The 20,118-nt window shown below is 41.9% G+C and overlaps 2 protein-coding genes across 7 annotated transcripts in view; both read left to right on the top strand.

Moving 5' to 3' along the window:
- macf1b (microtubule actin crosslinking factor 1b) overlaps positions 1-7,712 on the top strand; it is a 29,929-nt gene extending 22,217 nt beyond the window's left edge. For all 4 annotated transcript variants that reach the window (XM_031876110.1, XM_031876109.1, XM_031876108.1 and 1 more), the window contains 15 exons: positions 76-245; positions 342-501; positions 802-996; positions 1,272-1,397; positions 1,703-1,846; positions 2,052-2,240; positions 2,486-2,600; positions 2,771-2,937; positions 3,058-3,220; positions 3,435-3,589; positions 3,676-3,750; positions 3,858-3,975; positions 4,514-4,659; positions 5,555-5,675; positions 5,839-7,712. In XM_031876110.1, the coding sequence (XP_031731970.1) occupies positions 76-245; positions 342-501; positions 802-996; positions 1,272-1,397; positions 1,703-1,846; positions 2,052-2,240; positions 2,486-2,600; positions 2,771-2,937; positions 3,058-3,220; positions 3,435-3,589; positions 3,676-3,750; positions 3,858-3,975; positions 4,514-4,659; positions 5,555-5,675; positions 5,839-5,864 (2,070 nt within the window). In that variant the 3' untranslated portion in view covers positions 5,865-7,712. The remainder of the gene's footprint in view (positions 1-75; positions 246-341; positions 502-801; positions 997-1,271; positions 1,398-1,702; positions 1,847-2,051; positions 2,241-2,485; positions 2,601-2,770; positions 2,938-3,057; positions 3,221-3,434; positions 3,590-3,675; positions 3,751-3,857; positions 3,976-4,513; positions 4,660-5,554; positions 5,676-5,838) is intronic.
- A 3,777-nt stretch (positions 7,713-11,489) lies between these two features.
- Positions 11,490-18,618, top strand: slc52a3-2b (solute carrier family 52 member 3-2b). Of its 3 annotated transcripts, none has more exons than XM_031876120.1 (4): positions 11,490-11,629; positions 15,417-16,476; positions 16,675-16,798; positions 17,904-18,618. In XM_031876120.1, the coding sequence occupies exons 2-4, from the start codon at positions 15,464-15,466 to the stop codon at positions 18,117-18,119; spliced, it is 1,353 nt and encodes a 450-aa protein (XP_031731980.1). In that variant the 5' UTR covers positions 11,490-11,629; positions 15,417-15,463; the 3' UTR covers positions 18,120-18,618. The 3 variants fall into 3 exon arrangements, with proteins under 3 accessions (XP_031731980.1, XP_031731979.1, XP_031731981.1); XM_031876119.1 differs by lacking the exon at positions 11,490-11,629 and adding an exon at positions 13,715-13,965; XM_031876121.1 differs by lacking the exon at positions 11,490-11,629 and adding an exon at positions 13,991-15,223.
- Positions 18,619-20,118: the final 1,500 nt, after the last annotated feature.

Here is a 20,118-nt window from a genome sequence, read left to right as displayed (position 1 = left end):
ACAAATGTACCGTAACTTGGTTGGGTGCTATATGTTTATGAATGCCTTCGCTGACCTTTTATTTTGTAATATCAGGAGTTCCAGAAACTGCTGAGGTCAAAGAGGCCCATGTACGACGCAACATCGAAGAATGGCCGCTGCCTTCATGAAAGAGCTCAAACCGGCCACGATCGACAACATCTGGAGAATCTCCTGGCTGAACTCAAAGACACATGGGACACCATCAGTGGCAAGTCTATGGAGAGGTATGGATCTGTGTTTACAGCCGATTTGGGGCACATTGATATTCCTGACAAGTATTTTTTTTTAAATCTTGATATCCCAAAATGTGCTTCTCTCAGACAACACAAGCTGGAGGAAGCACTGCTGTTCTCAGGCAGATTCACCGATGCCCTCCAGGCACTGAACGACTGGCTATACAGAGCCGAGCCCCAACTAGATGAGGACGTTCCTGTCGGCGGAGACAAAGACATGGTCAACAACTTGATCGACAAACACAAGGTACAGCGCCCAGCATGCATTTTAATGTGTGGCCTCACTATTTAACAGATGTTAAACAGATTGGCATAAATACAGTACAGTTTACAGCTACTGTACATACATCACATCTACAGGAAACATTCAGGATTCATGCTAACTTGTGTAGAATGTCTGTAAAAGTCATTTTAATGCCTTGGTTTAACTGCTATTATAAGCTTGAATGATGGTCTAATTTATTTACAGTGATTATACCAGTGTCTCCACAATGCAGTCCTGCAGCAAAATTGCACTATCTTAGCAAAATTCCCTTTTTTCCTTTAGGCCTTCCAAAAGGAGTTAGGGAAGCGAGCCGGATGCATCAGGACCCTGAAGCGCTCCGTGAGGGATCTGACCAGGAGCAGCACAGCCGACGCTCACTGGCTGCAGGAGCAGATGGATGAGCTTGAGGGGCGCTGGGAGGCTGTGTGCAAACTGTCCGTCAGCAAACAAGACAGACTGGAGGCTGCACTTCAGCAGGTAGTTCTCACAAATGACAACGGTGACCGATAAATTCGCTTTTAAGTTCTGAAGGGAAATTATGACTGAAGCTGTAGTTGTGTTTCACTCAGAAAGTCTCATTTTATGAAATGAAAGCCACTCATCCATCAAATTCAGGCTGCAAGTAGCTGTGGTCATGAGCAAAACTATATTATATGAGGAATGGATAACAGTTGCTGATAACTAACCATAAAAGTTGATAAGTAGGGCCGACCCCCTGCTCTTATCTCAATCTTTGTCTTTGTTCTCGTTAGGCTGAAAGGTTCGATGGCCTCGTCCACTCTTTCATGGAGCGCCTCACTGAGGCAGAGAGGATACTGAAATATGGGGTGATACCAGAGGAGGAAGAAGGCCTGCTGGCTTTCAGCAAAAAACATGAGGTCGGTATAACGTGATACTTTATCACTCGAGAAATGCATTCTTCTTCAGGGGAGGTCAAAGGTCAGGGCTTGCTACAGAATAACAAGTTGAAGCCGGGTTGTTAAGCAGGGTGGATATTTGCAGACTCTAATGCTTGAACCCATTCAGCCGGTTGAAGGACGGACAATCTGACCATTAATTAGTAGCATAACACTTTCAACAAGTTTGAAATGAGTGAAATGTTATGCTAATGGCTCATCCTTCATGAGAATATGTGTTTTACTGGATAAAACGCTGAATAAATCCATTTTCTCCCACACTAAAGGAATCAATGGGAGCCTTGCAGAATCAGGCGGTGGAGTTGCAGAACATCCAGTGTCTGGGTGAGGAGATCCTGGCCTCCTGTCACCCAGACTCCATAATCACCCTAAAGTCTTGGATCAGTGTCACCAAGACCCGCTTTGAGGAGGTGAGTGCTTTTGTGCTCAAATGATAAGCAATAGCAAAGTTTGCCCAGGGATTCGATTTATGATAATTAACGAATTATTTAGGAAACCATTAGTTGCTCTCAGTAAGGTCAAATGTTTTGACGATAGAGGGACACGGCTTTGGCAATTTCTAAACTTAGAATGGAGCTGGTGTAACTTCCTCCATCTCTTTGTTTTCCGAGTCAGGTTCAGACCTGGGCTCAGCAGCAGGGCCAGAAGATCCAGGCCAGCTTGGCAGCACTGGAGTCAGAGAGAGAGGAAGTCCAGAGGCTGCTGGACTGGATCTCCTCAGCAGATGAAGCCCTCAACCTCAGAGACCAAGAGCCTCTGTGTGAGACCACGGAGCACAACCAAGAACTGATTGAGCAGCACACAGTACGATACTTCTCTTTTCTATGAGCTATACCATCTACTGATAATCATACTTTACAATTAAGTGCTAAAATATGTGCTTAACGTTAATCAAACAACATTGAAACACTTTGAACTTAACGGCAAAATTCTTTCCCAGATATTACTGTTGCTCATGATGACTTTCCACCATAATCAATACTTTACCCTGGTTACAGAACTACAGTACTGCGCTGTACCATGTTGTGACTGATCATTCCTCTCTGCAGGTATTCATGGAGGAGTTGAATAAGAAGTTCCCAGAGGTTGAACATGCCACAAAGTCCTGCAAACACAAGAGCATTTCGAAACGGCAATGTTCCCCCAGCAAACGGCCGCTCACAAGTAAGCCAGCATGAAAACAGTATAGTTTAACTTCTGCTGAAAAAAAAAAGTAATTGTTGTAAATGTAAGTTTTGACAGCTTGACGATGACCTCACTGCTAATGACCTGTAAAGCATAAATGAGTTGCCTAAGCTGATTCCATACTCTCATGTTGTTGTGTGTCCCTCCAGAGAGGAGGAGCACTCTGAAACTGCAGCCTGCTGTTCCTATTCCCCTGGAGCACCTCGACCCCCAGACCCCAAAGCTCGGTCAGCTGGTCAGTCAGTGGCAGAAACTTTGGCTCCTGGCTGTGGCGAGACAAAGCCGCCTGGAGCAACACCAGCAAACACTCAAAGAGGTTATTGTACTTTCTTAAATGTATATTGTAAGAGGTTATGGTGTAATTAGAGTTGGGGGGGGGGGAAGTCATTTGACTTCAATTTCTCCAACCTAGATTTTGTGATATTTTGCATTTCAGATGGAAGAATTTGCGAACTTCGACTTCAATCTTTGGCGAAAGCGTTACATGCTGTGGATTAGTCATTTGAAGTCACGGATCTTAGACGTGTTTCGCAGCATCGACCGGGACCAGGATGGACGCATCAGCCAGAAGGAGTTTGTTGATTACGTCCTCGCCTCCAGTAAGACTCCGTTGTCATAAATCCGCTCAGTGTTTCGACCCGTATATATCGCTCATTTTCAGGTTCCAATAAAATGATGGCAGAAATCATGACCTATAATGCTGAAAGATGAATTTAACCCTATTACCATTATTTTATGCTGGTGTTATGACAACATCGTTTCCCAGATTTACTTTTCTTAAACAAAGAATGGCTTTACACCTCTCTGCTGCAGAATTTCCCACCAACTCTCTCGAGATGAACGCAGTGGCAAACATCTTCGACATGAACAGTGACGGCTTCATCGACTATTATGAGTTTGTGAGTGCCCTTCACCCGAGCAGAGATCCCTACAGGAGACCGCTGGATCCAGATCAAATCAACGAAGAGGTATGAACCATGTGCACACTAGAAAACACAAAGGTCGTGGTTTATTTACTGTGACACTGCACTTGTTACACTCTTTCCCTATTTAGGTGAGTCGACAGGTATCGCAGTGTAACTGTCCCAAGAGGTTCCAAGTGGAGCAAATAAGTGCCAATAGATACAGGGTGAGTCATTTTTAGAGACAATAATTAAAAAACTGTAAAGCAGCTTTCACATTTGGTCCTCTGATTTCCAGCAAAAATATAACTTGCAATATGTATTTTGTCCGCAGTTTGGAGATTCCCAACAGTTGCGGATGGTTCGTATCCTGCGTAGCACGTTGATGGTGAGGGTGGGAGGAGGCTGGACTGCTCTAGATGAGTTCCTGGTCAAGAATGACCCCTGCAGAGGTTAGTGCACTACTCCTAAACATTCCAATTATCCCTGCAAACTCTATCTTTTAATAAATATAATTTACTGTAATATGACAAGTCTTTAACACCTGGTATGACTAAAAGTGATATGTGCTGCTTGGATCCATACATTCAGCAGATTTGAACTTAAACACATTATTGGTGTCGGGTGAACGGTTAAACATTCTACATAAAACTATTTCTACTTTAGTGGCGTGCGATCCTACGATAATTGTAGCTGTAATATGTCAGATATTGATTGTGTCCATTTAACATTTTTGAATAATTAAAACTGCTCAAGCATGTCAGCGTGTTCCTCTATATTTCTGTTTCTGGCAAAGTCTTGATATTTTAGTAATATTTCCGTGAGCCTACCATTTGAATACTGTTTTTCTGAATGACTTATACTGGCAATCTTGCTTCAATTATTTATGCATACAGACTCTGCTGGCTTTTATTAGAGGAGTGGCTACTATAAATTCAAACAAACGTGTTTACAGTATTCTGCTAAATGCCCCTGCTGTGTCACCAACAGTGAAAGGCAGGACCAACCTGAAGATCAAGGAGAAGTACTTGTCTCCTGCAGGAAGCACTTCTAAGGGTTTGACTGTCAGCAGGTCTAACTCAAGCCTCAGCCTCTACAGCAGTGCCTCCGCCCCCACCAGCCCCATGACACGCAAGGCAAGGCAAACGCCGCATTCTGTTAAACTGTCATTTACATGTGGGTCAGCATGTCATGACCGCACTTTTTTACCATAAACACACACTTCATAACATTGTTATTTGCTGTCTCCCCCCCACTGTTTCCTTTTAGTTAGTTATTTATTTTCATATTCACCTCTTTTAATTTTCAAGTAAAACACATAATCCGGTTCATGCATTCCACTCTTCTAAGTTTAACTTCTTGTTAGTTTAAAGGGAAAGTTACCCCCAAAATCCAAACTACATATTTTTCCTCTTACCTGTAGTGCCATTTATCAGTCTAGATTGTCTTAGTGTGAGTTGCTGAGTGTTGGAGGTATCGGCCGTAGAGATGTCTGCCTTCTCTCCAATATAATGGGACTATACGGAACTCGGCCAGGTAGGAACTATTTTCTTTCTACTGAACTACACCGGCTAACCGTATCACCACGCAGAAAGGAAGGAAGTATGCATCTACTCGTGGCCGAGAGGCTTGTGCTCGTATACTACTGGCTCACCTGAGCTAGCTGATGCTACAGCTCAGCTGAGGAGGACGCCATTCATGCTTACATCTTGCGCTGCACCACAAGCCGGTTGCCACATAGTCTCATTACATTTGAGAGAAGGCAGATATCTCTACAGCAACTCACACCAAAACAATGTAGATTGACACAGGTAAGAGGAAAATATGTATTTTTGATTTTGTGGTAAACTGTCCCTTTTAACTTGTCAAAATGTAGAATGTTATCCAATATAAATGAATTTGAAAACGGGAGTAACATCCTTTGAATTGAGTTTTCTTGAATGTGCTTTTGAGGAGCATGACATGCTCCACATGCACTATAAGATATTTGACCCCATCTTACTCTAACTAGTCTAACATGTCTTGCTTTAGGCATTACTTCGCAGAAGTTTCTCAGGTGACCGCTGCATCCGTCCCAGGAGCTCCATCGCTGCGTTGGGGTCTGACCTTCAGTTTGCCACAGCAGGGGAGGACAATTCTCCCTCACCATCAGGTCAGTCAATCACCTCAGTTATTGTTAAGGACATTTGCTTTTGTCGTGCATCCATCCACGTAAGTACAAGTCTCTCTGGATACACAAACATGAAAAGATCTTATAACTTGAGATGGCGAGTTAACCCCCGCTCTTTCTGTTTTCATTCTTGTGCACCGTCTAGACGAAGCTGAGAGGTTACCCACATGATTATCTCTGCCTCTGAGAACCATGTGTATATGCTGCAGTGTTGAACCAAAACACAGCCTTGGGGCCCCCAAAAAGGAGAGATGAGCAGAAGTAACGTGATGAAGGGGCCAACAAAAACAATGCATCAGTCACATGTGAAGAGCAGACACTGACAGAAGAGTGCAGCGAAGGTCACCAGATGTGATGGTAAAGGGTTTGAGAAATATCTGTGTGACGATCATGTGCGGACAATGAGGAGGTCAGCAGATGCAAGGACCCTATTACATTGCATACAGTAGTATCTGATTAGGAAGAGTAGAGAGGAGGAATTCGCAAATTTCTGCATGGATCATTATTGCATGATAGCCAGAGCCTTGCTTTGAATCCGATATAGTTTTTTTTCACCAGCTTGTTATTCTTTTTATTTGTAAAGATAAGCAAAGTAGCTGAATCTGAGAATAATGTCTTGGACGGTAATGTGGTGCAAGTGATTTAAAAGTGACTTACACATTTGTACATGGTCTGTAAAGGTGTTGCGCTGTCTGACTGCCCCTACTAGCCTCCAAAAAAACCCCACATATACCAAAACCATAAGTATGTGAACGGTACAGTATGCTGTCCTTCAACTTTGTGATGTTATTGTTTTTTTTATTTCATTCCATGGAGATGACATTGTTGGCAGGGCCACACAGTTTTTTTGTCTTTTACCCTTTTTTGACACCGTGTTCTCCAATAATTATGTATTTGTATTGTTCTTTATTGTAAGGATGTTTTAAACACTGGAGATTGTTGTAATGATCAATGCACTGAAGTACAACAGGTCGTTGTTGATTTGTAGAGATTATTTTCTCAGGATTGGTTTCGCCTTTGGATGTATGTATTTCTATGGAACATGACTGTGAACGTGTAGATCTGTTGTTTTCTTTATAACAGTGTACTTCCTGGGAATGTTTTGTTTAGCACATTTTCATAAAAATGCACTTTTTTCTGTGTCCTACTACTGTAGATAGGTTGTTTTACTAATTGGAAGATCTGTCAGTTGTCGTGACTAAGTGAATTCATTTTTCATAAGAATGCATTGGAGGCGATATTTCAGTGAAATCTACCTTTTTTTCCTTGTTATCTCTTTCCAGGCTGTTTTACCTAAAGCGGCATATTTTTACATTTCCGTCTCGATGTTTGTCTTATCTGACCTCCAGTCCATTCGTAAAAATGTGCACAACTGTCTTGATTTTATTACTCTACCTTCAAACATGTAAGACATCTGTTTCCTCCGAAGTCTCCTCGTGATCCGGAGGATACCAGTATGCATTGTTTCAGCAAAAGATACTGAAACCCATTTTCTCTGAGAGAGAAGCAACTGCAGCTCCACCATCAGTCTACAGCAGAGGCTGTTCAGTGCTGCAATGTGCCTGGCGGTCACTCTGATTCTATTATAAAGCAGTTAATACTTACACAATATGTTATCAGCAGTGGAAAGTTGCTCTATTTGTATGTGCACCTTTGTACTCGATATACCTGAGGTTGAAGACAGTAACTTATGTATTTAATTGCATTTGGTCTATGCAGTTGTCGAAATGATTTTTTTTAAATGATTTGTTTTACGTGATGAAATACTTTTTCCTCTTGGCCTCAGTGTGTTAATGTTGGAGAAGGTTGAAATTTGACTGTACTGTAGAAACACAATAGCCAGATTTCACTTCTATTGCTATGCACCCTAATCTTTGTGTACTGTAAATGTTTCTATACCCAGCACTCATTCTAATGTCTAATTTAGGGAAACTGTCCATTTAATATCACTAATAATTTGATGTCCACTTGTATAAAAAAAATCTTTTTGTTAGAAAAATAAAAAAATATTTGCCATGATCATTCCCTCATTGATATTATACGGTGCTGCATTTGTGTGCTATTTTGCCGGAAATCAATGAGAGATGACGATTGATTTGCACTTACAGACTTTCTGAAGATGGAGAAACCAAATGACAAATTTATTTAAAATACAGTTTTTTTCAATTGTTCAGTTTCACTAATACAAGTGTACTTGAATGTTCTTACGTCTGCAATAACTTGGGGGAAGCAGAAACAAGCTGTAAAGACACAGTATTGATAATCTTTTAAGTCGGTGCTTAACTTGTTAGCTTGTTAATTCGCTCATCCAGCAGTAACAAAGCAATATTAATATTCATTTTTTTGGACCATGTAAGTGTAATTAATATTCACTCTCTTTTAGCTTTGTTTTGGTCTCTACCAACTCTTGAAATGATATCTGGTTCTTCAGCTGCTAAATGCGTTGCTATGTTCACTTTGTCTGTGATTTGGCGCTGGGCAAGTAGTGTACAGTGGTTTTCTTTTAGATTTTTCATTAACAACAACTGCCTGCGCTGCTGTAAATGCTATGAGAGCAGTGAGGGTGAAACAAAATAGTAATATTGTGGCTGAAGAACCAGAAACAAGCCAAAAGAAGCTATAGAGCAGGGGAACTGCAGTCAAGTGACAATTCTCTGTGGGTTCATCCCTGAGAATGACCCCTTTCACAGTACACATTTGCTGAAGAAAGTTCAATATATAAATGTATGCATCAAGTTAAATTTGAAGTTGAGTCTGCTAGATAAATTCACAACCCCAATCGCCTTTTATACATTCAAACAGTAGAAGAAGAAAACAACAAGGTGGATGGAACAAGTGAAGGAAATCTGTCCGATTTTGGTCCGGAATGGAAAACTCATGTACTCATCCGGGAAGGAAAGAAGAGATGGAAGACATAACAATTTGCATCACATTCACATACATTTGTGCCTTCTACAACAAAAACGACTTCTACTGCAACAGCTCTAGACCAATAGAGGAGCCAGCATATGAGTGAGTTATGCAGGAGGAGTGTTGGACATTCTAGACTAAGACTTTTTTATGACTTCTTTCGACATGCTAGACTATGACTTTATGATTTATTTTCTAAATGCCATACTATGATTTTTTTATGATTTTTTTTCGACATACTATGACTGTTTTTGACATGCTATAATATGACTATCTCGATATGCTAAACTATTACTTTTTTCGACATGCTGTACTAGGATTTTCTCATGACTTTTTTTGACATGCTAACTGTATTATTTTTCATGACTGTTTTTTTTAGGTAAATCAACTTCCCACCACAAGCACCAGAATATATATCTTAAATTATTAGGTCTTAAAAGTTGTAAAATGCAATAATAGCAAATTCGCTGTTATTCTCTTTCCTCTGTTCATGTAATTGAGCCCCAGAACTGGGCTGGATCGAGACCTGGGGAGCGGGGTTACAGAAAATGCTAGTGCGCATGCTCTATGGGCCATCTAATGCAGAATACCCGGGTATTTTAATCTGAATTCTAAACTCGAACGTCAAACTTTTTTGCCACTGAGCAACTTTCATAGGAAAGGACAGGGCACTGCCTCAAACACTGTAACCACTACTCTTCACACATTGATGTGGAAAGTGGCAATCTCCATGAAGACAATGACAAAACCTACATCACAATGCTTTTTGTCAGCTCAGCATTCAACACAGTTCCCCCGCATGAAACTAATTGATAAACTTAGCACTCTAGGTCCTCACTCTGCAACTGGTTATTAGACTTTCTCACAAACAGACCCTAGGCAGTTCCAATGGGCAACCACATTTCCTCCACTCTAGTGTTAAACCCCGCAGCCCCCCTAGGGCTATGTGCTCAGCCCCCTCCTGTTCACGCTCTACAACCACAACTGCTTCCTCTGTGTGAAGGTTGCACATGACACTGCAGTCATTTTTGTTGTTGTGAAAATAGGACTGCAATCTTCATTTCATTGTGCAATCCTGCAGGAGTTGCCTGATATTAGCCAGAATTGTCAACTCGCTTCACTCTGTTTCCAGTCCACTGAAACTTTCTGAAGTGGGCAGATTCAAAGGTCTGGACCCAGGCAAGAGCAGCAGCCGAGAGGTGTGTGCGTACTGGTAGTTCCGTTAGCTGTTAGCTAAACACACCGCCAAAAATAACAGTATGCTAGCTGTTTCTGCCCACTGTCACTCTGGGCACAGAGTAGCAGCTGAAGGTTGTATGCACTCAGCTGTGTTATCAGTAGCGGCCCCGAGCGCCCCCTACCGGCCGGGGCCAGTAAAGCCAGTGGTGAATGAGGAATAAGCAGGCAGTTCTCGACAGGCTATGAGACTGTGGCAGCTGTGTTTTGAGAAAGTGAGAATAATCGCAACCATGAGTGGTCCTTGAGCTTGCCGCCATATGTGGACACCCAACATATTGTGTCAGCCAGCTAGCAAGGCAGCTCCCATGTGTTTGCGTGGCCGTTCAACCTCTGACTCCCCTCATAGTTTACAAGAAACTCCTGTTCGTTCTGTGGTTTTCTTACAGCCTATCTCCTTGTGCATCCCATCCTGTCTTCATGAAGTGAATCATAATGGTGAGAAATTCCTGCTTAGTTACAGACACCATAAATTATTTCCAAAAAATAAAAAGCTTTCATGAATGTGTTGCGTGAAGAAGCACGGTGGTGGACTGACTGTGTTTGTTTAAAAGAAACATGTAAAATTCCATCTGTGGATCCCCCAGCTCCAGTTGCCCTCCTGTTGATGTCTAACAAGTGAATCTGTTCAGACTCACACTGACATGCGGTATCAAAAGCACAGACATATTTGTTCAAACACACAGGCCGGCGGTTTGGAGAAAGAAAGCAAAGTATTGTACTTCTACGCAAATATTCACCATGACAATCCTGATGTTTTATCTAAACAACCCTGTCCTGTGACTGGCCCTTACAGTGTAGCAGAGCAAAGAGGTCATGCAATCAGGGTATATAATATGAACTTTCACTGGGTAATGCAAACATACTGCTGTTACAGTAGAGACTCTCCGTGTAGACCCCTCCCACGGACACATTTCATCATTTAGACTTGTTACATTACTAAACTCAATGCTTAACTCAAAACATTTCAAAGGCCAATTTGCCAAAAAAACAAAACAGATTGAGAGCAACAATTATTTCCTTGTGCGAATTAACAGCTGTTTAAATGTGTTAGTAACGCAACAGTCGCCTTAATCTCACACCCACGAAAGCTCAAATCATTTTTATTTACTTTATCAAAAGCAATTCACTTTACTGTCACGGGTCTGGAAATAAATTGTGTTATTCAGGAAGGGAACATGTAGTGCCAGTGAGTGCCCAGGTGGGTGCAAGGGCACTTGAGTGAAATGCCATGGAGTTAGTGCCCAACAGGGGTCATTCATTTGGAATTTGTGCTGAACAAAAGCCGGACCGACCCCGACCAAACACCCACTCAGAAAGCACAGAAAGCTGTCCAAAGCCATCTTCTGGTTGGCTAAGCCGCATTCGCCCTCTGCGGAAAATGGAAAGGACATTCAAATACATGTTGTAGACTCATCAGATTCAGTCTGTTCCTTTTTCTCTACTTTCTTGCCAACATTTATTAAGCTCCCTTTCCTCCATCGATCCATCCTCTCACGTTCTTTTCTCCCTCTGTTCTCACTCCCTTCACCCCCCACCCCCCCCTGCTGCTGAGGACTTTTTCCAACACTGGCCCCCTGACTCGGCCCTCTGCAGTCACCTGACACAGAGTCAGAGATCCAGAGTAGGGAAATGCAAAGCACTCTTGTGCGTGCATACTCCACACAAAGCAACATCAGAGGGCCACTGTGTTGTTACACCTCTGGACAGAGTGACCCTGGGCTCACTCTCCGTTGCTATTGTGTAACCTCTCACCAGAAGTGTCTTTGCGCCTCCTTTCCCACGAGCAGGTAGGTGGTATCTTGTTTAATGTAGAATGATGAATAGAGGTGATTTAACATATTGAATGGAGTCCAGACAGTGTATTGTGTTTTGTTTTAAGCTGTGGAATCGTTAAAAGGAGGAATTCTGTCACAAGACATGGTCCTGTTAAAGGTTTTGGAAACTAACACAAAAAAAAACTTTTTAAACAATCAAAGTAAACTCTGGCTAGTTTTCCACTGCACTTCTTTAGCTTGTCCTTAGCAACTGTCCTTATCTAATAAAACTATTTGGGATTAAAATGTATGCAGTATTTATTTATGATGCTACTTATTAAACATTCTGTGATGCAGAAAAGCACAATTTGACACTCTAAAGCAGTTTTATATTATTATATTACTATCACTTAAGTCATTTGTTTTTCATTGGTTTAAAAGTGTGTAATTGCAATATTAAAAACAAAGGTAGCGATCTCAGTTCAATGCACAATAGTCACTATTTTCAACTCATGAAGTATAGGCTTGAATCTTTGAAATAAGGACATAAGCCTGTGCAGTGCTCCTGAGCAGTCTGGTACATAACACGGAGTCTTTTACATTCTCAGCCTCATCAGTCAGCTGATGTTTTGTTAGCTGACAACCTTGACAAAAGATGTTTTGATTCTCTGTAGACAATACTATCACAAGTTAACAGGTGTATGTGTCTTTTTTTTTTTTGGAATGTTTCTTGATTTCTGCTGTCTTATAATTTTTTTTTATTTTTATCAAAAGTTTGCATGATGATGGTACAAGATGAAACATTTTAAAAATCACCACAGTTAAGAGGGGAGACATGGATGTCTGCAAGAGCAGAGGTCTTCAACAGGGGGTCCGCGACATTTTTGGTTGATTAGACAATTTAAATTATTATTATTATTATTTTTTTCCCAAACATGAATCTGTCCATTATTTTAATAGTTCAGTATTGTATGCAAGATAACAGGTATCTTTATGCATGGCAGTGGCACTAATAGGCCATCACTCATTTTCGTTTCCACATTTATGTTTAAAATGAAAACATCAATTTGAATAGCTTGTGTGCATGATTATCATGCAATTGACAGACAATGTTGATATTGGCATTGGTATCAGCTGACAAGGTGTTTATAAATGTCAGTGGCACGGCCTCCCTACTCACTGTACCTTGCACATGTTTAAAATAAAAACATGAATATATGAACCTGTGTATTATTTGAATAGCTTAGTATTGAATGCACAATAACAAGGTATGTTTATACATGGCACTAGGCCCAGTTTAATATAAAACACAATTTTATACAATATAGTCGGGGGTCCCTGCTCCATCTCTATCAGTTTGGGGGTCCTTGGCCTGAAAAACGTTGAAGACCCCAGCTTTAGAGGAAAGGTATCATCTGCTGGGCACCATGAATGTCCGTACCGAATTTCAACCATCCAATAGTTTTTGACTATCCTCCAGGCTGAGCTCCTCACTTACATACTTGCTATTAATGAAAGCATGCTGCTGCTGCAATCAGCAGCAGTCAGGGTAGCCGGCGGACAGAGGAGACAGCCTTTGTGGTCCCAGCAGTTATTTCACTGCTGCTGGTGGGATAGCTACAGTATATCGAAGTAGGTGGTCGGAGGAGGCAACCAGCAGCCCTGCAGAACCTTTGAAACCACCGCCTTTGTGTTGATGATTGTGAAACTAGAGATGCAACATAATGGTCTGAACAAAAGAACTGCTGGCACAGGGAGAAGCCAGTCGAGGCCTAGCAGGCCATAAGAAATAAACCGAGGCAGGGATCAGAGGATTAGAGGGACAGTCGGTGTGTTATGTGTAATATCTCGTACATCACTTCATTGAGTGGGAATCCAAATGCCGTTTCACTTTTCTCACTCACACTGCAGCCTGTGTGTTTGAAGGAGGGCAGGCCACAAGGTCGTATGCTGGTTGGGGGAGGGAAAAGGAACAGGAGGAGCTAATCTCAGTGAGGCCTCTCACGTGACTCTCTTTCCTCCTATTGCTGATCTGCCAGGCCCATGCAGAGCACATGGCTGCATGACTTTTGAAACCGCTCTCCAATAGAAGGATAGAAGTGTCATTTCAGGACATATGCGCCTGTGCAGCTCCTCCCCTGTCAAGTGCAGCACAGACACGGAAGTAGAGTAAGCCTGTGTTTTAGGAGACAGGGGACAGGTTTGGTGTGGAGGAGAAAAGGGGGAGGGAATGCATACATACACACACACACATATATACGCACTCACACACACTTGCGGCTGAGAAAAAAACTGGGATCACAATGGAGTGACCGTTGTTTGAAAGGAAAGAGGGAAGAGGAGAGCCTTCCGGTTATGTTCTGACTGAGGTAAGACGAGATATTCTGACACCAGCTGTGGAGGGTGTCTGTGTGAAGGTAGTGAGGGTTATGGGATTTCCTGGTTATCCTAGAACAACCAGGCTTAACTCTTAGGAACCAGGATGATTGTACAGTTTTAGATATTAGATTTTGAAGAGTAGCCAGCACAGTTAGCAATACTGACAATAAATGATACAATCATGACTGATGGTATTTGTTTGTTGACACTGTCTCCTATTTAAGGACCTTTTTTTGTTTCAGCAACAGAACAATGATATGTAAATGTTCGGTATAGCATAGATTAGTTTACTATTTGTTTATGGTTTTAATTAGAGCATGTCCCAATGACAGTGTTGATGTAGTTTTGTTCCACAGCTTCACAATAAAGTCCCTTTATTATGTCTGTTTATGTCACAACCACATGGGGCTTTTTATATGGGAGCAGTGTGTCAGTGTGTGAAAGGTCAGGCCTTACCAAAGCACATGAGACAGGGATGGAGTAAGAGACAGAGTGAGGGGGGACTGGGAAGGTCAATCCCAGCCCCATGGGGACATGCTTTTGTTCTCGGTAACACCTATGTGACATTCAGTTATGCCTATTCACTGAAACTGGAATTTTATTTTGATATTTTTGGTATAATGTAGTTAGCAAACACCATTCCTAAGACAGTTTTTTCCCTTCCTTTTAGCTATGCTAGCTTCCTTTAGGGATGCAATGTTGGTTAAGGTCCTATTTGAGGGATTGCTGTGAAAAGTGGTACATACAGTACATACATGTCACTCTCAGAATGTCCAACTCATCCAGTGCTATCATTATGTCAGAATCTGCAATGACATTCCCATCAGCCTCAGCTGTACTTTGCATTTAGTGCTGGTACGCAAACGTTTGCATGCTCACGTGCAAAATTATAAGTTGGTAAACATTACTGAGATAAACACCAGCATTTCAACTCTGTCATTGAGAGCATGTTAGCAAGCTGGCGTTAGCTAAACACTCCGCTCCCTCTAAGTAGGCAACAGACTCACAGAGGTCTCTACAGCTAGCATGGCTGTAGATTATTGGTCTTGTTTATGACCCACACACATTACATCAATCCTAAACAACTCCAGAGTCCACTTTTGAAGCCAAGTAATCACAGTTTTGAGTGGATGCTAATTTAGCCAGTGTTCTTACCATTTGATATTTTCTTCAAATGTGACAAAAGGCCGACACACTCAAGAGCACTTTGAAAAAAATGATTCATCCAAAGTATTCCCCATCTCCAAGGTACAACATCTCTAGTAAACAATAACTGTACATTTTGTTTCATTTACAGAGTTGTAGATGAAAGTGAAAGGCTCATATTCCAATTTTAAAATAATCTATCAGCTGCCAGTTAAAAACTTGCAATTATCTACATTTCTTTTCCCAGATTTTGGTGAAGTTGACAAAACAATCCTATCTTGCGTCTGTATTTCAGATTGTGCACGTCTACATTTCCCGATTGATCACATTCCTGCCTCCATCATGTCGCTGCTGACTCACGTACTGGCTTGCCTGTTCGGTATGGGCTCCTGGGTGGCCATCAACGGGATGTGGGTGGAGCTGCCCCTGGTCGTACCGCAGATCCCAGAGGGCTGGTATCTGCCATCATACCTCACAGTCATCATCCAGATGGCCAACATAGGTCCTCTCTTCATCACTCTGATGCACCGCTTCCGCCCCGCGGTACTGGATGAGCGGCTGGTCATCTACTCCATAGTGGGGCTGGGGATCGTTGCTACATTCCTGCTGGCTTTCTTCTGGAGGCACACAGTGACGATAGCGGCCTCTTTGCACAGTGTACCCCTGCTGGTGTTGAGCTTCCTACTCTCTGTGGTGGACTGCACCTCCTCTGTTACATTTCTGCCTTTCATGATGCGGCTTCGCCCAGAGTACCTCACCACGTACTTCGCAGGCGAAGGCCTCAGCGGTCTGGTGCCTGCACTGGTGGCTCTAATTCAAGGTGTTGGCGTAGTCCACTGTCAGAACGCCACTTTAGCAGATAACGCTACTGTTGGCAGTGGAGAGCTACAAGCTGTCTACCAGCCAGCTAAATTCTCTGTCCAGGTCTTCTTCGTGTTCCTCAGTGCCATGATGGTTGTGTGCCTTGTAGCCTTCGTCCTACTCAACCATCACCCAGCTGTGGCTCGAGAGAGAAAAAACGACTTGTACTTCAGTGGTGATCTGGCCTCTGGGAAGAGAGAGGAAGGTCTTTCCCTGCATGCCCAGACACCAGAGCAGAAGCCTATGATCTGCCCCCAGGAAGCCGTTAGGAGGGAGCCCAGGAGCTCTTTTGGGATGGGCACGTATAGCAGTCTGGAGGTGGTGTTCATCTTTGTTGTACTGGCTTGGGTCAATGCTCTGACCAACGCAGTGCTGCCCTCAGTCCAGTCCTACTCCTGTCTGCCCTATGGGAACAAGGCCTACCATCTAGCTGCCACCATGGCAGCTGTTGCCAACCCAGTGGCCTGCTTTATCGCCATGTTTGTGCCGATTAGGTACGTATGATTGCTGGAACCATCTAATTACATTATAAAGATTATCCAAACACATACAATTCAAATAATTGCAACTCCTACAGATGACATGAAATTGTAGATTATACTGAAACCATTGACACTCTCACATCAATGGGTTTCCTGAAGCGGTTCAGTGTAACGGAAAATGCTCAGAAAATGCATAAATTTTGTTTCCAGGTCTCTCGTCTTGATGGGTTTCTTGGCCATGGTTGGGACTGGATTTGGAGCCTACATCATGGCCATGGCTGCTCTCAGTCCCTGCCCCCTGCTGGTTCACAGTCACTCTGGAACTGCAGTTATAGTAAGACTGTTTCTTCCAATGAATTTGAAGATCTTTTATTTAGACTATGCAAAATGCCACTTGATAGCAGTTAGTTTTGAACCTCATGTTCTCTCTTGTAATTGATACACCCTATAAACGATTGAAAGTGCAATCCGCCTGCCATAGTCACACGTATTTGCAGTGTTGTGTGAATGGTAGGTTTTGAAATCAAGTTGTATCAACTCTATCTCTGATCTGATTAAGACAATACTGTCAAACCCTGTTTGTGCCAACTTTATGAACATTCTGAGGAAAGCTTTCACCCTCACAGACGTGTTGATTCATGTGCACATTAGCTGGTGCTCTTGTATTATATGGTCAGCGTAATCAAACTTGAAGAAACATCATGCTGCTATAAAAAGTCAATGGGCTCACACACTCTTTCAAAATATAGGTTTATAGTGGAGAAAGACAAGCTTAAGAAATAGCTCAGGAAAGAAAATGGCAAGTGAGCAGGAAGAAAGGGCGAGGTGTACTGGGAAGCAAGAGGCGCTTGCGAGACTGTGAGATGGAAAGAATAAAGCTTTGACCGATTTTGACCCCAAGAGCTTTTGAAATTCAAGTTGTTGGGCTCCAAACGAATCAGATTTTTTTCCTTATGAATGTATCATATTTTCAGTCATCATCATTGTTGATATATACCATACTATACCACCCTGTGATATATGTAGCTCTCAAAAAAGAGTTTCAAAGTAAACAGTAAATAAGCAAAACAATAAACTAAATTGCTAAAATAATGAGACTATCAGAAAATGTATAAATGAGTAGAATGCAGGAAGTTCAGTAACTAAAAACAATAAATTGGTGTATCAGTATCAGTATTCATGATCCAATAACTGCAGCCAGCAGCTAATTTTTATCAACTGGCAGCCTTGCCTTTAGAGAGGAGGAGCTAGCTGGTAAACAGAGTCAGTTTTTGAGAGGAGTGAAAACATCCTGTCCCAACCTGTTCTTGATGGCAACCCATTGAAAGCCACTGAGTTGGACACTAGGACACTTTGCATGTTTGATTTGCATCTGAATAACAAGGCCTGGGAGTCAGATCATTGTAAGGTATAACATTGATCTTTTTTCTGTGATGCAGGTGCTGGCCTGGGTCCTGTTTGTCCTCTCCCTGTCCTACGTGAAGGTCATCATTGGGGTGATTCTGAGGGATGAAGGGCACAGTGCCCTCGTGTGGTGTGGAGCAGTAGTGCAGTTGGGCTCCATGTTTGGTGCCGTGTCCATGTTCCCATTAGTTAGCGTTTATGGACTTTTCAGGTCAGGTGATGCTTGCAACACCAAGTGTCCAATGTTGTGAATAAATAGGTTACACTGCTGTACAAAACTGAAATAATTTTTCTTTGATGCACTGAACGCATTGCAGTCGTGAGCTTTACATATTCCTATTGTTACAGACCTGAGCTGTATCACTCCCTGATGTTGTTTGAGTCAGATGGTTTATGTTTTATACAGATATCTGTCAGGATTGACTAACAGAGCTCAGCACAAGGATGAAATGACCTCAACATTATTAACGCGTCGGATCACACAAGACCACTTTGTTGTCGAGCATATTACAATTCCTTCTCAATCTAGAGGTCAAAGCCAGTTTACTTGAACTGTTAATATGATGTGAAAGTATAATTGATTTGATGTTACTTTTATAAGAACATAATGGTACTTTGGGCTTTAAAATGTGCCTTCATTTTGACTATTTTGGTGTACATGTTCTACATTCTAGCTTGCTTTGTATATGTTACTTGTGCGGAGAAACTGTTCACAAATACCAAATAAAACATGTTTTATTGTTGCCTGAACACTTGTATTATAGTGCAAATCCTCAAAAACATTCTCCTTATCCTCTGTCAGCTATAGGCAGAAGGTTTTATACCCATGTAGAGAGGATACAGGGGCAAAAAGAACAGTACCGGAGCAGGGTCAATGGTAGATAGGGCAATAGGGGGGGAGACACAAATGGCATCAGTTTGTCTTAAATATCTTCTATTGTGTGTTTTGGTTAAAGTGACATAACCATGCTAGGTCATACTGCATAGAAAATAGTGGACACTGAGGGGCTCAAAAAACAGCTAAATGTGCCAATAGATTTTTTTAGGGTCAACATTGGACTTGGAATGATCTCTGACTCCATCTCTGACTTTATAAATATTATCTATGCATTATTTTATGGTCTGATTGCAACTGTTCAATGTCTAATAAACATTTTACTGTGTTATTTTCCAATTAATAGTCCAACCCATATGAATACAGGCACATCTAGTTATGTATTCCCCTGGTTTGCCTTTGAGATAATTAGATGGCTTTATTTTCAATATACAACAAATTATCATGGAATAATGGTTTACTGTTTTTGCACATCATAATCAAATAAGCAAGTATTGGCTCAATATACGCACACAATCTTCATATGATGTGGCATTGAAAAACTCATGAGCAATCAGTTGCCTGCACGCCTTTAAAACCAACACTAGATGTCCCCGTATGATTAAAAGATACTCGGGAGGAACCGAGGCACTCATCTTACCTGCAACTTTTAAGATTCAAGTACTACAGTTTTGATGTGCAGGAATAAACAATTAAAATGACTCCATTTGTTGAATCAAGTCGCATTTGCTTAATAGGTCGTGGAGAGAAGGTTTTGGTTAAATTCATGGATCTTGGACGTCCTTTGGATTATACAAAGCCTTGAACTCAATGCGGTTGAAAACCCTGAGCATGTTCATTCATTTCTTGGTTCCCTTTGACTTCATTTTAGGTTTTTCAAAAGTATAGAGTAATTGCTGCACCTCAGTTCAGGAGGAGGAGTGATTCATGTCTTTGGATAGTTCGCCTAGGTCACCAGAGTCATGTCTGCATCATATCCTCCTCACACTAAATCAGAGAGTCTCTTAGCCATGTAAGTGTATGTGTGTGTGTGTGTGTGTGTGTGTGTGTGTGTGTGTGTGTGTGTGTGTGTGTGTTTATCCTTCCTCCACTCCTCGGGGATGATGAGGAATGAGGAGCTCAAGGCCAGTCAGAGTCTGATTCAGATCCCAGTGGTTCTTCAGAGAACATCTGGGGTCATCATCTCCTGTGTCTCACACTTCACCTATTCTCCTTATCTCTTCTAATAGTTTTCTATGACTTATGGTGTGCTGAGTTTAAAAGCAGCAGACCTGTTTGGAAAGGATTTTTGCAAAAGCTCAAGTTTGGGAATACATATGTTTTCTCTGAAATTGTCGAATAAAAAGACTAAAAGAAATGAAAGGGTCCCTTTCAGAATAATGCCATGATACAAATGCACTGAGATCCAGACAGGT

The sequence above is a fragment of the Anarrhichthys ocellatus genome, unplaced genomic scaffold, assembly GCF_004355925.1.
Source record: "Anarrhichthys ocellatus isolate YVR2014 unplaced genomic scaffold, GSC_Weel_1.0 scaffold103, whole genome shotgun sequence".
Taxonomy (NCBI): Eukaryota; Metazoa; Chordata; class Actinopteri; order Perciformes; family Anarhichadidae; genus Anarrhichthys; species Anarrhichthys ocellatus.
The sequence above is the reverse complement of the archived record's forward strand: the minus strand, read 5'-3'. Positions and strand labels throughout refer to the sequence as shown.